Source organism: Monodelphis domestica, chromosome 3 (assembly GCF_027887165.1).
Source record: "Monodelphis domestica isolate mMonDom1 chromosome 3, mMonDom1.pri, whole genome shotgun sequence".
In the NCBI taxonomy this organism is placed as follows: Eukaryota; Metazoa; Chordata; class Mammalia; order Didelphimorphia; family Didelphidae; genus Monodelphis; species Monodelphis domestica.
The window spans coordinates 208,226,488-208,241,420 of record NC_077229.1 but is presented as its reverse complement, the minus strand read 5'-3'; the positions used below and the strand labels follow the sequence as shown (position 1 = coordinate 208,241,420).

At 41.9% G+C, this 14,933-nt stretch overlaps 1 protein-coding gene across 1 annotated transcript in view; it reads left to right on the top strand.

Annotated features, from left to right (window-relative positions):
* Positions 1-9,566: 9,566 nt before the first annotated feature.
* The window catches only part of GFOD1 (Gfo/Idh/MocA-like oxidoreductase domain containing 1), a 152,234-nt gene continuing 146,867 nt past the window's right edge, over positions 9,567-14,933 (top strand). The window contains exon 1 of the mRNA XM_001367114.4: positions 9,567-10,654. Coding sequence (XP_001367151.1) covers positions 10,402-10,654 — 253 coding nt within the window. The 5' untranslated portion in view covers positions 9,567-10,401. The remainder of the gene's footprint in view (positions 10,655-14,933) is intronic.

Below are 14,933 nucleotides of genomic sequence, written 5' to 3'. Positions count from 1 at the left end.
TACCACTCTAGATGGCTTAGGGTGAGAGGGACAGTTGATTGACTTTACAATGGTAAGAAAGGAAAATGAGGAGTTCCAGACAGGAATGACAGTGAGGGGCTGATGCCCCACAATGGACACAAAAGGGAAAGACTCAGCCCAGGGCTGGGCCACCTTGGTAATGGACCTTAGCCTAGGGGTAGAAACCATTGGGACAAAAGAGATACTTAATATTGGATGGGATTAGCTGTTCCCACCCAAACTACCAGGATGTCCATTGTCTGGGGAAGTGGGAAGTTCTCCAGTGACAAGATCAAAACCTGGGGGCAATGTCCAGGAGTTCAGGCTGGGATGGCTGCAGGGTTGCAATTGCATTTCATGGACTCCAATGAAAGCTTTCACTCTAGAAGCCATTAGAGAAGTGACAAGTTTACAAAAGGAAGGTCCACATATCCCATAGGGAACTAACCAAAACTGGGATGGATAGGTGCAAATCTCCTTGAAGCCTTAGGTTTTGGGTAAGCCTCCAAGGCACTGAGACCACGGGTTAGCTTGGGGCGCTTTATACATACCCAGGAGTCATAGGAACTTGCTTTTGCTACTGTTTCCCCAAGTTGAATCAGAGAATTATTTGTCCAACTGGCTGGACATGCATGATTAAAAAAACAGGAAAAGACAGAAAGTGTAAGAAAAAGGATAGTCATGGCTAAAGCAAGAGAGATTTAAGATAACAAGGAGGAAGGGGGGGGAAGGGGACTACTTATTGCAAGTGTCCTTAGGTTGGTTTTTTGGAAAAAGGAATTTGAGATCTTCTACTGGCTCACAGGAATAAGTGGCTTCTGTTCCTACCTTCACCACCTGTTTCTGGAGGGATAAAGGGTTTAATATGAGAGACATCAGTCCATGTATTCTGCCCCTCTAATTTTACAGTTGTGGGGCAGTGGATAGAATGACTCAATGGGGGCCCCTCCCATTGAGGTGTTAGCTGGTTTGATCCAGTCCATGTTTTCAGGTATACCAAATCTGTTCCGGAAACAGTTGAACCTAGAGGAGGGGATCCTGGAGCACTTGTTAGTTCTGAGGAGATTGGGGGAGAAGAAGGCTGTGGTCTAACCTCAGCCCGTGGGGGAGCTGTTTCCCTCCACTCTGGGAGGCAAAATTGTCATTGAGTGCTGAATCATCCAAAATGTCCTTCTGTGAGCTTTTCCCAGTAGGGGTTAGCAAGGGTGCAGTAAGGTAAGCTCAGGATTCAGACTGAGTTTAATAAATGCTGAAATAGAGGGTCATGCTGTCCTTTTCCTTTTCCTCCTGCAAAGCAAGTCCAGTTGTTGGGTGGTATTATAATTTAGGGTGCCATCGATAGACCATGCCTCTTGCTTATCAAGGGTGTAATGTGGCCATTTAACATTACAAAAAGAAATTAGTTACTCTTTTTTTTTCAAGTTGTAGAGATCCAATTTTTTTCCAATTTTTAAGTATATACCCCAAAGGGGAATCTCAGGGTACATTCTGTCTCTGTCCCATTTTGATGTGGAATGGCCAATTCCACACCAAGGGTCCACAACAACTGTTCGTCCACAGAGGTTGTCTGACCTATAGCACTCATGTTAGTGAGGTGAGAGTCTCCCCTTCACCAGAACATCTTCTAGTATGAAAAAGGGGAGCCGATAAACCCCAGATCCAGTGGCCAGACTAGACTGACTTCTGGGGCTGATGGGAGAGAGAGAGTACAAAAGAGTTCCCACAAAGATGCCACCCCAAAAATGGGGGTTTCAGGAGTCCAAGAAAGGCTCCTTCCTACCTGAGAAGCTGTGTCTTCGTGGATGATCTGGGGAACAGGAGTAGCATTCAGGGGAGCCAATCATGTTGGGTGCCAAAATGTTGTGGGAACCTCTGGGATTCAGGAAGGATAACTTTTGCAAGAATGAAAGACTCTGAAACTTGGCTTAAAAATAAAGAGAAATTTATTAATTTGGAAAAGTAATGTTGTATCTGACCAGGAGGCACCATAGGTGGAAGCCTGCCTCCCATTTGGAACAGCATGGGTGGAAAAGCTGCTCCTTGGGAGGACAGCAAGACAGCATGAGTGGAGCAACCTGGAGGGTTGCTCTGAATTCACATCTTCTTGACTCTAGGTCTAGCACTCTATCCACTGAGTCATTGAGATGCCTCTTATTTTTTACTCTGGTTGCTCTTAATTCCATTTTGGTTATGTAGTCATGTCTGCCATGAGCTTCTCTATTGCTTTCCCGATAACCAATTTTAATTTTTCAGACTGCAGCAGTCTATGTCTAGGCATATGCCACCATCTATATGTATATTGACATCACTATGCTCTAAAATGTTTTGTTTGAAAAAAATTATATTGCTGTCACTGAGCATGACCAAAATTGTTTCATAACCAATGATTATTTCCACTAGAGATCATTTCCAGTAATCATTTTCACAGTGCAAAATTTTTGTGTAGAGCATGCAGCTTAACACAGTCCCTGACTGACATAGGAAATGTTTAATAAATGCTTGTTGCTTGTTCACTGACTAACTAATTGATGTAGTATCCTTTTCTGTAATTACTCTATAGAACCTGTCTCTGCTTGCATCCCTCTGCCCTATTTCTGGTCACAACATGCCATCTTTGTCAGTGGGCTGCTATTTCCCAAGTTTATGTTTCATAGCATGACTTCCAGCTTTAACTTAGGTTCCTGTGATATGAATCCCCACTGAATTTTTTTTTTGGTAGTTGCCTTGTCATTGTGTGCACTTCTGTATAGTAATCTGCTATATAGAACTTCTGGGAATCCTGCGAGTCGTTATTTTACACAAGATCCAAACTCAGGTTAAGTATATCTTGTTTACCAGAGTTGATTGTCCTTTGAGACATTATAAGTAGGGTGGAATACATTTTCTTTTGGAGGGGCCTAATTTCATAAGATTGAAGAAAATGAGCTTAGATCTTATAGTTTAAACTCATCATTTTACAAATGTAGAACCCAAACTCAGAGAGTAAAATGACTCATCCAAGATAACCACACACAACTACCTAATAATGGAGCAGAGATTTGAACTTAAGTCTTCTGACACGTTATTCCATGTTCTTTCTATTCTACACACACTGATCCTTCCCATCAATTTGCCTTAAATCTGATGGGTAAGGAAATGCTTTGACATAGGATATATTTATCACTACTTTTCTCTACTGAGGTTCACTCCATTATGAGATATCACACTAGTCACAGCCTGGTGTCTGTTTTCTATAATGACTTCCAGGAAATTTTCTTTGCTTTTTTTTAAGGAGTTCAGTATCTGGCTCACATCTTCCTCTATTCTGTAACTACTTGAGGTCTTAAATTTACATGTTGATGAAATACTCATCCTTAAAAGTTCATCAGCTTCCTTCATTCTCAGGATCTGCACCTTTACTTCAGTAGTCACACATGGGAATTGAGTCTTTCATCTATTATCCATAAGTGTTCCACTTCTAGCCATAACTAATATTCCTATATTGGACCACATCCTTCCATATCCCCATGTGCCTCACCCCTCTAAACCTCTATGTCCTTACCATAATGCTGGGGCCTCCTGTACTAGCACAGCATAGGGTGGGTGCCATTTGGCAGCTCTTTAGCCCATTACCCAGTTGTAGGTTGCAATTCTTGGATGAGAAGGAGCAGTCACAATTGTGAGTGAGCAGGGATCCTACCTGTGTAAGGATCAGAGCACAGGCTTGGAGAGCAGTGATCAGACCTCTCCTTGGATCATACAGTGTTGGAAACACTGTAAACTTATAGGCATCCATTGAACTGGGAAAGCAACAAAAGGACATAAGCTCAGGCCAGACATCTTCAATATTCCCAGAGGTGAGCAAAGACCAATTCTAACAAATTCTAAAGCCAATAAATAGAGTAGAAAAAATGAGCAAACAACAAAAAAGGAACCTGACCATAAATAACTATTGTTGTGACAAAGAAACCTAAGCCACAAACTCAGGAGTAGCAAGGTGGCACAGTGGATAGCTTACTAGGTATAGAATTGGGAGGACCTGGATTCAAATCTGACCTCAGACACTTCCTAGCTATGTGGCCCTGGGCAAGTCACTTAACCCTCATTGCCTAGCCCTTGCCTTTCTATATTAGATTGTTTATAAGGCAGAAAGTAAGTTGTTTTTTCTTTTTTTATGAGGTCAGGGACATACTCTATTTTTAATGACTCCTCTTCCATTGTATAGGATAATGTCAATGGAAATAGCAGGCCTTTTAATAAATATTTGCTGAATTAAGTAATGAATAGATAGAAATGACTAAAAAGTATCCCTTTCCTCAGTATATGTGCTTTCACTTTCAATTGCTTTAATATAGCTTCACCCTCAACTTTTTATGTTCCCTTACCTCCCATATGCAGTAGCCAGATCTTGTTGAGCCTTCTGACACATCTCTCCTATGTATCTCTTTCTTTACTCTTACAGTCACCATCTTAGTAGTTTAGACCATAATCAGCTCTCAGCTGAACTCTCCAATAGCCTCTTTTTAAAAGACCTTTAGCTTTAAAACCCTTCTTAGTAACAACTCTAATGACTGAAGGACAAGTGATAGGCAAGAAAGGATTAAGTGACCTGCCCAGGGTCACATAAATAGGAAGTATCTAAGGCCAAATTTGAATCTATGTCCTCCTGATTCCAGGCCTGACACTCTATCCACTGTGCCACTTAGCTGTCTGTCTAATAGTCTCTTAGTTGGTCTCTTGTTGTCAGGCTCTCCCTTCTCTAATCTACCCTCCACATATCTGTCAAAATAATATGTCTGAAGCACAGGTCAGACCATAGTATTCCCTAGTGGTCTATTATTTTTAGACTGAAATAAAAACTTCTCTGCTAATCATTTAAAGTTCTTCTCAGTCTAGCCTCAAGCATATCTTTCTTTTAAAAAAAATTTAATGTAAATTTATTTCTTTGATACATTAAAGTATTCAGGTGACTTCTTTGCTTCTTCCCCCCCATTAGAGAAGGCATCATTTGACAAAAGGATATAAGAATATATAAAACTATGTCTTGTGTATTTCTATTTATCAGTTCTTTCTCTGGAAGTAGATATACACATTCTTCAAACAATATTTCTGTTGTTGTAAGGGTTTAAAAAAGACAAACACAGAAGAAGATAGTCATTTGAAAACATCTATGGACAAAGCTCCACAAAATGCTCTAAATAAAAAAAAAAATTTTTAATTAAACAAACAAAATAAGAAAAGAAACAAGAATAATTCCAGAAAATTTTGAAAAGAGAATTAATAGCTTGGTAGAAGAGGCACAAATAATACTGAAAAAAATAATTTTTTAAAAATTAGAATCACTTAAATGACTAAAAGGGATTCATAAATACTGAAGAAAATAACTTCTTAAAAACCAACTGGAGGAGGCATCTAGGTGGCCCAGGCCCAGAGATGAGAGGTCCTGGCTCAAATCTGGCCGCAGACACTTCTTAGTTGTGTGACCCTGGATAAATCACTTGACCCCCATTGCCTAGCTCTTAGCACTCTTCTGCCTTGGAACCAATACACAGTATTGATTCCATGATGGAAGGTAAGGGTTTAAAAAAAATCAACTGGACACATTTAAAAAGAATACAACTTTACTAAAGAAAATAACTCCTCAAAATTAGAATTGATTAAGTGGAAGTTAATAATTCCACAAGACATCAGAAAACAATGAAACAAAGAAAGAAAGAAATAGAAAATTTGAAGTGTCCCATAGGAAAAAATACTCTCTTGGAAAAATAGACTAAGGAGAGACAATTTAAGAATTACTAGACTACTTAAAAGCCATGATCAAAAAAGAAAGAAAGAAAGAAAGAAAGCCTAGACATCATATTTTAAGAAATTATAAAGGAAAACTGCCCAGATATCTTAGGACCACAGGCAAAATGGGAATGGAAAGAATATAATAGTCATCTCCCCCCCAAAAAATCACAAAATGAAAATGTCCAGGAATAATATAGTCAAATTCCAGAGCCCCCATTTAAGGAGAAAATACTGAAAGTAACCTGTAGGAAACATGGCAAAAACTGGGAAACTATGGTCAGTATCACATAACATCTAGCAGCTACCATTACAAGGGGGTAGAAGACTTGGAGTATGATATTCTGGCAAGCAAAAGAGCTAGAACAAAAATCAAGAATAATCTACCCAGCAAAATTGAGTATAATCTTATTAGGGAAAAATGGACACAATTTGATTCCATATTAAGCCAGTTCAACTTTACATTGTCTCCTACTCTTGATTCTCTTATTCCCTTATCCCCAAAATGTCATCTTTGAATATTCTCCTCACCTGCCTTCTTTGCTTTTACACTACTTGTATGGTCTTGAATGCTGATTGAGGAGGTCATACAGCTTTGCTAATTAGGGCCAGGACAAATTTATGTTATGTAATCTCAACCATGCTCCCCTGTTAATTTTGACTGAATCTCTATCCTACTCTTCTCACTGTTCCAAACTTTCTCTCCTTTTACCATTCCTTTAGTAGAAAACCTAGCTAAATAATTTACTAAAATATTGAAGTGATTTGTTATAAGCTCTCTTCTTAAATCTTTGATTTAGAGCATCTGAATATTATCTCTCACTTTTCTCTGTTCTCTGATAAAGTTGGTGAGCCTTCTCCTTGCTAATATCATCTCCTCTGTTGTACCTTTGATCCTATAAAAGCTTTTGTTTCTTCTGGTAATGGTCCCTTTTGACCTTTCTCCCTAATGTTTTTCTATTTTTCTTCCCCAATTGGAATTTTTTTTCTGACTAAAAACATTCCCAAATATATCGCCATCATTTAAAAAACCCTCACTCGATCCTGGCATCCCTTAACTCTATCATTCTATCTCTTTCCTCACTTTAGTAACCAAACTTCATTGCCTCTACTTCTTTGCCTGCCACTCATTTCTCAGTCCTTTGTATTCTGTCTTCCAGTCTCTTCACTCAACTGAGACCTCTCTCCAGGAGTATGGGTTGAGAGGCATTCCAGAAAAGGTCCTACAGAGTCAAAAGTTAGAGTCCTTTTCCTGGAGCAGCTGCTGAAATTTTAATAAGACAGGCAAAAGAGATACAAGATATTTTTGGTGGGGGAAGATTTTGGCAGTTGAGAGGATAAATCTGAGAGGATAAATGCCAAACAGAGGAATTTTTATTTGTTCCTAGAATAAAAAGGGAGTTAATGGAATTTACTGAATGAGGAAATGATATGGTCAATCACAAACTTTAGGAAAATTATTTTGATAACTGTGTTGTGGATATGTTGGAATAAGGAGATACCTGATGCAACAAGACCAGTTAAGACATGATTTCAATAGCACAAGTGAAAAGTAATGAAGGCCTGGACTAGGGCAGTGACTATATGAGTGATGATAATACTTAGCATTTATATAGCATTTTAAGGTTTGCAAAGTGCTTTATAAATATTATCTTTTTATTCTCACAACAATCCTAGGAAGTAGGTACTATTATTATACTCATTTTACAGATTATACATTTACAGATGAGAAAGCTGAAGCTCAGAATGGTTAGGTGACTTGGGATACACAGCTGTCTTATTCAAGATTCAAAATCAGGTCTTTTTGACTCCCAGTCCAAAGCCATATACACTGCCACATAGCTGCTATGGAAGAATTGGGATGCATAAGATTTTGTGGTGGTAGAAATGACAAGATTTGCTAATTGAATGTGAGAAGTGTGAGAGAGTTGGTGAAGATGACAGAGAAGTTGCAAACCTGGGTAACTATAAGGATGGTGGTGATCTCAACAGAAAAAAAGTGAAATTCAGAAGCTGGAGGTGGGTTTTTTTTGGGGGGGGCAGGTGGGGAATATGTATTTTACTTAGGATGTGTTTATATAGAGATGCCTACAGGTCATACAATTTGAAATATCCAGTAGACATTTGGGAAGAGAGATTAGGATTTAGACTTGCATATGGAGATGTGGGAGATAATTAAAACCCTGAGAGTTGATGAGGTCACCAAGTGAGAGAGTGTAGAAAGAGAAAAAAGAAGAGGCTCAGGATAGAGCTTTGGGGTATACCTATACTTAGTGGGCATGACATGGATAATACTGAAGAATGGTCAAACAGATAGGAAGACAAACAAAATATACACATTTTGTATTTTGGTGTTCAATTTTCTATGTATCTATTGTTTCCCAGGCTCCCATCCCCCATACTCCAAGAATATAAACTCCTTTATAAGATAAGAACTGAAGGTTTTTTGTTTTCTTCTCTTTGCATCCCCCAGATGCCAGGCACATATTATACACATGAACTTCAAAAAAGTTTGCTTAAATGGATGTTAATCAATTAAAGACAACAAGTGAATACACACCAAGTGCTCTTAAATGTTTTCATTGTTTTTTTTAAAGATTGTAGTTGTCCCAACTGCCATTGAAATGATCAAAAAACCTGAAAAAGGAACTAAAAAATGAAAAGAAAAAACTAGCTTACAGTGACTGTTGATAGTAAGAAGTAAGAGGCGGGGCTAGGGTCACTGGGGCAAAAACAGCCCAAGGCCGGGTGATCCATAGATTGCAGAGGTTATGAACTTGGCAAAAAGGTCTATTTGCAGACAGAATGAATGAAATTCAATGGGAGATCTACTGCAGGAGGACAAGCCTTGTTTAACTTTACTGTTGATCCTTAAAAAGCTGATAATTTTCTTGCGGAGTAGCTTCTGCCTCAGAGATGACAGCGGGGAAGCTAGCACTCCTTTGCAGACTCCAAGATAGACCCTTCCCTGCCTCCTGCCACATACAGCGTTAGCCATGCAGGCTCATATTTCCATTCACCTCAAATCTCCTTAGAGCTTTAAATGCATTGCCTAGGACTGCACACACAAATGAATGGGGGAAAGGAGACGTGTGTATGTGTGTGGAGGGTGGCGGGAGGGGCGCCGTAAATGAATGAAGCTCTTGAAAGGAATTTTGTTTGTTTGTCCCCCCCCTCCCCCATTACGCTTACTTGCTGGTGGGGGGGAAGGGGGGAGAGAAAAGAGAAAGGAGGCCAGGCTTGTGATGTAGAAAGTAGGATATGAAGAAAGGCAAGTGGAACTGCAAGCGGACAGTGGATGCGTTGTGCAAATATCTTTTAACTGCGTCGGAGTGGCCTGTGGGCTGCTGTATGTAACCCAATCCAGACAGGTTTGCTCTGCCTCGCAGCTTCGGGGAGGAACCCTGCTTGACTAGCTTGGGGTATATGGGACAGGACAGCAGCTGTAGGTGCCTGGCGGAGAGGTTACCATCAGTGGCGCGGAACTCCTCCTGGTGCTGCTAGTCCAGCTATGTTCACAAGCACGCCATCGCGACCCTCTCTACATTTAATTGGGGCGGGGTTAGGAGGGAAGAAAGGAGAAAAGAAGGTTGAGAAGGAAAAAGAAATAGAGAAGGAGAAGACCGAAGGAGAAGGAGGTGGAGTTGGGGCAGTAGAAGGGAGGAGATAGCCGGCAGAAAGAGAAACAAGCGACAAGTCGGGAGGGCGGGTGGGGCGAGGCGGGGTGGGGGTGGGGGGAACTGCTCAGCCCGGAGGCCAATGGCGTGGGGAGCTCCGGAGAGGGCGTTGCAGGAAAACCCAGGGAGCTGACAGCCAAACTCGCCAACTCCGCCTTCCTCCTGAAGCTAGCGATTCGGGAGAGGGCTGCTGCTGCTGCTGAGAGCGAAGATGGCAGAAGAATGAGGGGGATGCCTATCCGTTGTGACTACGCCGCTCAGCAACTTGGGACCCCCACCCTGTCAGGGGAGCTCGGCATCCTTCTTAGCTGGCCTCCTGGTGGCTGCTTCGTTTTGGTTGGTTTTGTTACAGGGCGACGAGGATAACGAACGAGAAGACAGAGGCAGATTCACTCCTCGCCTGGGAAGGTTGCAAGCTTTTTGCTTTTGGGGGGCGTTTGTAGGGAGTAAGGGTGGGTGGGACTCCCAGAAGCGAAGACAGTGGGGCGCGTGTGTGGGAGGGGTGAACCTACAGACCCCTCCGGGCCGCAAAGGTGGGGAAGCTTGGCAGCGGCCAAAGCGGTGCGAGAGGTGGAGAGGGGATGAGCCGGCTATGGAGCGGCCCGGACCGTGCGTGCGGAGCAGGCTGCAGTTGTGGCCGGTGTTCAGCCTGAGCTGGTGCTCCGCTGGGCAGTGGGGCATCTGCGTCTCTGCAACCACCAGCGGCAAGGGCGGGAGTCTCCGGAGTCCAGTGCAGCAGCCCCAGCAGCGGTGGCGGGGGCGACGACGGTGGCAGCAGCAGCAGCAGCAGCAGCAGGGACAGTGAGCCTCGAACTGCATCCCTGAACTGGGCTTGGCGCTCCAGGTCCCCTGCGTGGCGCGCGGCACCCGAAGGAGCTGGCTAGGGCTGTGAGGACCGGGGTAGGGGGGTATATGTGTGTTCGACCGGAGATCCCGGTAGCTGCACTGCTTAGCAGCCATGCTGCCCGGAGTGGGCGTGTTCGGCACCAGCCTCACGGCCCGGGTCATCATCCCACTTCTGAAGGACGAGGGCTTTGCGGTGAAGGCACTATGGGGCCGGACGCAGGAAGAAGCCGAGGAGCTGGCCAAGGAGATGAGTGTTCCTTTCTACACCAGCCGCATCGACGAGGTACTGCTGCACCAAGATGTGGACTTGGTCTGCATCAACCTGCCTCCCCCTCTCACCCGGCAAATAGCAGTCAAGACCCTGGGTAAGTGAGCCCTCTGCCTCTGCACCTTGCAGTGACTCCTCACTATCGAGCCTATGCTCCTTTTCCCACTCCTCTGACCTTTTCCCCTCCCACAACCCTAGGGAGAACCTGTACACCCTGATTAGATACTCCCCTGTGCACCTTCTCCACACCGGGATCTTTCCCTTCTCTGGCACTAAGGACACGCGCTTCCTCCTACACGTGTATTGAGAAGGTGTTGGAGGAGTGTGTGTGTTTTTTGGGGGGGGGATTGGGGGGGAAGGGGATGGTATTGAGACAGGTCAGATACTGATCGCCTAGCTTAGGCAAACCAGCAGTAAGAAGAAACCAAATGCTGAGCTCTGTGTGTGTGTGTGTATGTGTGTGTGTGTGTGCGCGCGCGCGTGCGTGTGCAGGCGTGTGCTGGCGTGTGCAGCTTCAGAGAAGACTGAGTAAATGACACCCCACGTGTCTTAACTTCTCCTGGGGGGGGGGGGGCTGAGAGTTTTGCTATTTAACCCCTATCAGTACTTTGCCTGGGTAGTTTGTTTTATTTCCTGGGTTCGTTTGTGCACAGAGGGTTTTAGAGGAGAGGGTTCTGGGATAGCAAGGGTCTGGAATTATTCCAGTCTAAGCCCTTAAGCAGGAGGTGGAAAGATATATTCCCTGGAGTATTTTTGAGGTTATTCAAACCCAGTTTGGTCCATCAAGAAAGGCTTTGGTCTAACTATGTATTTATTTGGGTGATGATAAAACTACCACTTTGGAGCTTTCTTTTATTCTTTTGGGTCAAAGTTAAGCTTCAGGTTTGGAATTTGAGATACATTAGATACCTTTGCTAAAATTCTATGCCAATGTAAGTGGTGGTGTCCTAAGCATAATTCCTTTGTGCCCAGGAAGGCTAAAGTTTTCTAGGTTCCTTTTGTAAGTAATGGTGTTTCCTTCCCTAATGTCTTTCAAAAGCATTTCTAAAGCCTTAGTGTTGAAAGGCATGATGGTGATCTCATTATACCTTATCTTTCTAGTCTCCTAGATTATCATCTTCATACTCCGAAGGAAAAAAAAAACCCAACACCTCACAGTATACTGTATTGTCAATCTGGAGTTTTCCCAGGGACACTGCACACTGTTTACTGGTCCTAGAAAACAAACCTTGTCTGAAGTACTATCAAATGGATGATATATTCTTCTTGAATAATGAGGCTGTTAATGAGAAGGGATAGAGCATGGCAAAATGATCTTACTGCCAAAAAGTTGGTGGGAGAAATGAAAGAAAGAGAAAGAAAGAAAGGAAGGAAGGAAAGAAGAAAAGAAAAAGAAACTAGGAACCATATAAGAATTACTCTACCTATAAAGATTAAGCAATATCACTTTCAAGGAAGATCCCCAGGGAAAATATTTTTGAAATAATCCTGGATTTATGACAGGTGAAAGTTGTATAAACTGACTAATTCATAGATTTACAAACAGGTTGTAAAAAGTTTTCTCCAGGAAAGAAATCATTTTTACTAACACATACTACCAGTAGATATAGCAGAGGTCTTCTAATTAGAAAGATTTGAATTTATATCCTATCTCAGATACTTAATGTTTGAGTGACCCTGGATAAGTCACTTAACCTCTTAGCCTCATTTCTTCATGTATGAAATGTATTTAATAAGAGTACCTATCTATCAGAATTACTGTGAGACTCATATGAGATAATAGGTCAAGCACTTTGCAAACTTTAAAGTACTATATATATAACAAATCTTATTTTTTATCTCTAGGATCAATCCTAGAGTTTATAACAGTTTGCATTTACACAGTTTTAAGGAGTCTAAACAAAGGCTTGAATTTTTCCTCTTGGTTTTTGGATATATGTTATATGGGGGCAGCTAGATAGCTCTGTGGCTAGAGAGCCAGGCCTAAAGACAGGAGGTCCTAGTTTAAGTCTGGCCTCAGATACTTCCTAGCTATGTGATCCTGGGCAAGTCACTTAACCCCCATTGTCTAGCCCTTACCACTCTTCTGCTTTGGAACCAATACACAGCATTGATTCTAAGATGGAAGGTAAGAGTTTAAGAAAAACAAACGTATGTTATGGGGGAATGAATGTTTGACATAGATTTAGGAGTTATTTTTGAGTCATTTTTTCAGCAGATTCTGACTCTTCCTGATCCCCATCCCATTTGGGGTTTTCTTGACAAAGATATTAGAGGAAACTGAGGCAAACAGGGTCAAGTGACTTGCCCAAGGTCCCATAGCTAATAAGTGTCGGAGGCCAGATTTGAACTCAAGAAGATGAGTCTTCCTGACTCCAGGCCCTTTCACTGTATCCACGGAACCACCTACTTGCTTCTAGATCTGAGCTCAAATATTGACCCAGATACATTCTAACACTTACTAGCTGTGTGACCCTAGGCAAGTCACTGATTGCCTCTGAGCTTTAGTTTCCTAATCTATTTAAAAAAAAAAGGATGATACTGGTACCACTCATGACCTAGTTTTGCAGTTAGAAAGCATTTGAGAGTTGTCATATTGGGGAGACAATTAAATTGCTACTTTGGTTCCTTGCATATCAATATGATAACTGTTCTATAACATAATTTATTGAGATAGGAATTTTGGCTTATTTTGGGTCAACAAAACTACTCTAGGGGGAATTAAAGCCATACCAGCACAATGCAACTTTTGATATTTAGTGGAAAAAAAAAAAAGCATTTGTTAAGTAGCTACTATGTGCCAGGCACTGGACTGGGCACTGGAGATAGAGACAAAAATGAGTATTCCTGCCTTCAGGGAGCTTTCATTTTAGTCGGGGAGACAACATAGTCATATGAATACACATGGATCATAACATAACATTCATGGGTTTAGGATGGGAAAGAGGATGATAGAGTATACTCTTCTACCAAGGAACCCCATCTCTGGGCAGTTGGTGAGGACCAAACTCCGTTCTGGAGGAGACTGAAATCTAAAAGATGGGACTGAAGTACTGACATGTCTTATCAAGCAGGAGAGACTTTAAATTTGAAGTTCACTGGTCCAGCTACAGACCTATTCTGTCTTTTGTTTTAGGACCAGATGAATTAAGTTCTGAATAGCTCCTCACTAGGATCCTGGCCCCCAAGTGATGGAGACCACTAGAAGAGGAATAGAGGGGTTGTGATCTTTATCAGTGGACAAAGTAGATACCCATACCCATAAAATTATAAGTCCTTGAAATATTGATGTAAATTTTGCCACAAGTATAAGAGATTTTTTTTAAAAATTGAACTTGTGATTTTAGTGGTTTAGGGAACTCTCAGTATGGGAGTAACTTTCCTTCCTTCCTTCCTTCCTTCCTTCCTTCCTTCCTTCCTTCCTTCCTTCCTTCCTTCCTTCCTTCCTTCCTTCCTTCCTTCCTTCCTTCCTTCCTTCCTTCCTTTCTTTCTTCCTTTCTTTCTTTCTTTCTTTCTTCCTTTCTTCCTTTCTTCCTTCCTTTCTTTCTTCTTTCTTTCTTTCTTTCTTTCTTTCTTTCTTTCTTTCTTTCTTTCTTTCTTTCTTTCTTTCTTTCTTTCTTTCTTTCTTTCTTTCTTTCTTTCTTTCTTTCTTTCTTTCTTTCTTTCTTTCTTTCTTTCTTTCTTTCTTTCTTTCTTTCTTTCTTTCTTTCTTTCTTTCTTTCTTTCTTTCTCACTTTCTTTCTTCCTCTCTTTCTCACTTTCTTTCTTTCTCACTTTCCTTCCTTCCTTCCTTCCTTCCTTCCTTCCTTCCTTCCTTCCTTCCTTCCTTCCTTCCTTCAAATCAGTTCCAAAGGTCAAGGGCCAGTCCAACAGAGTTAAGTGACTTATTCAAGGTCACACAGCTAGGAAGTGTCTGAGTCCACAGGCTTAGTGCTCTATCTACTGCTCCACCCAGTTGCCCCTAGAAATTTCCTCTTTCAATGCTGATTGGTACTTTCTTTCCATCTTAGAGCCAATAGAGTTTCCTGAAAACAGTTAGGGGTTAAGTAATTTGCCCAGGGTGACTTAACCTTATATTCTTAAGAAGTAGATCTTGAATTCAGGTCTTATTGACTCAGAGCCAAGTCCTATCTAGTATTTCACACAGGCTCAAGCAGTTTGCAAAATGCTTTACATACCTCCATTTAGCCTGGCAATCTTCCCCCCCACAACCTCACAGGTGTGCTCCCAGTTTTATAGAATGAAAGGCTTGTCATAAGGTCATAGGTTTAAGAGCTGGAGGGACTTTAGGGGTCATTTAGTTCAGTACTGTCAAACTGTAATAGAAATGGGGGCCCAGTAGTCCCTACATTAGGATCTTTTGAAAGAGTTTAAAA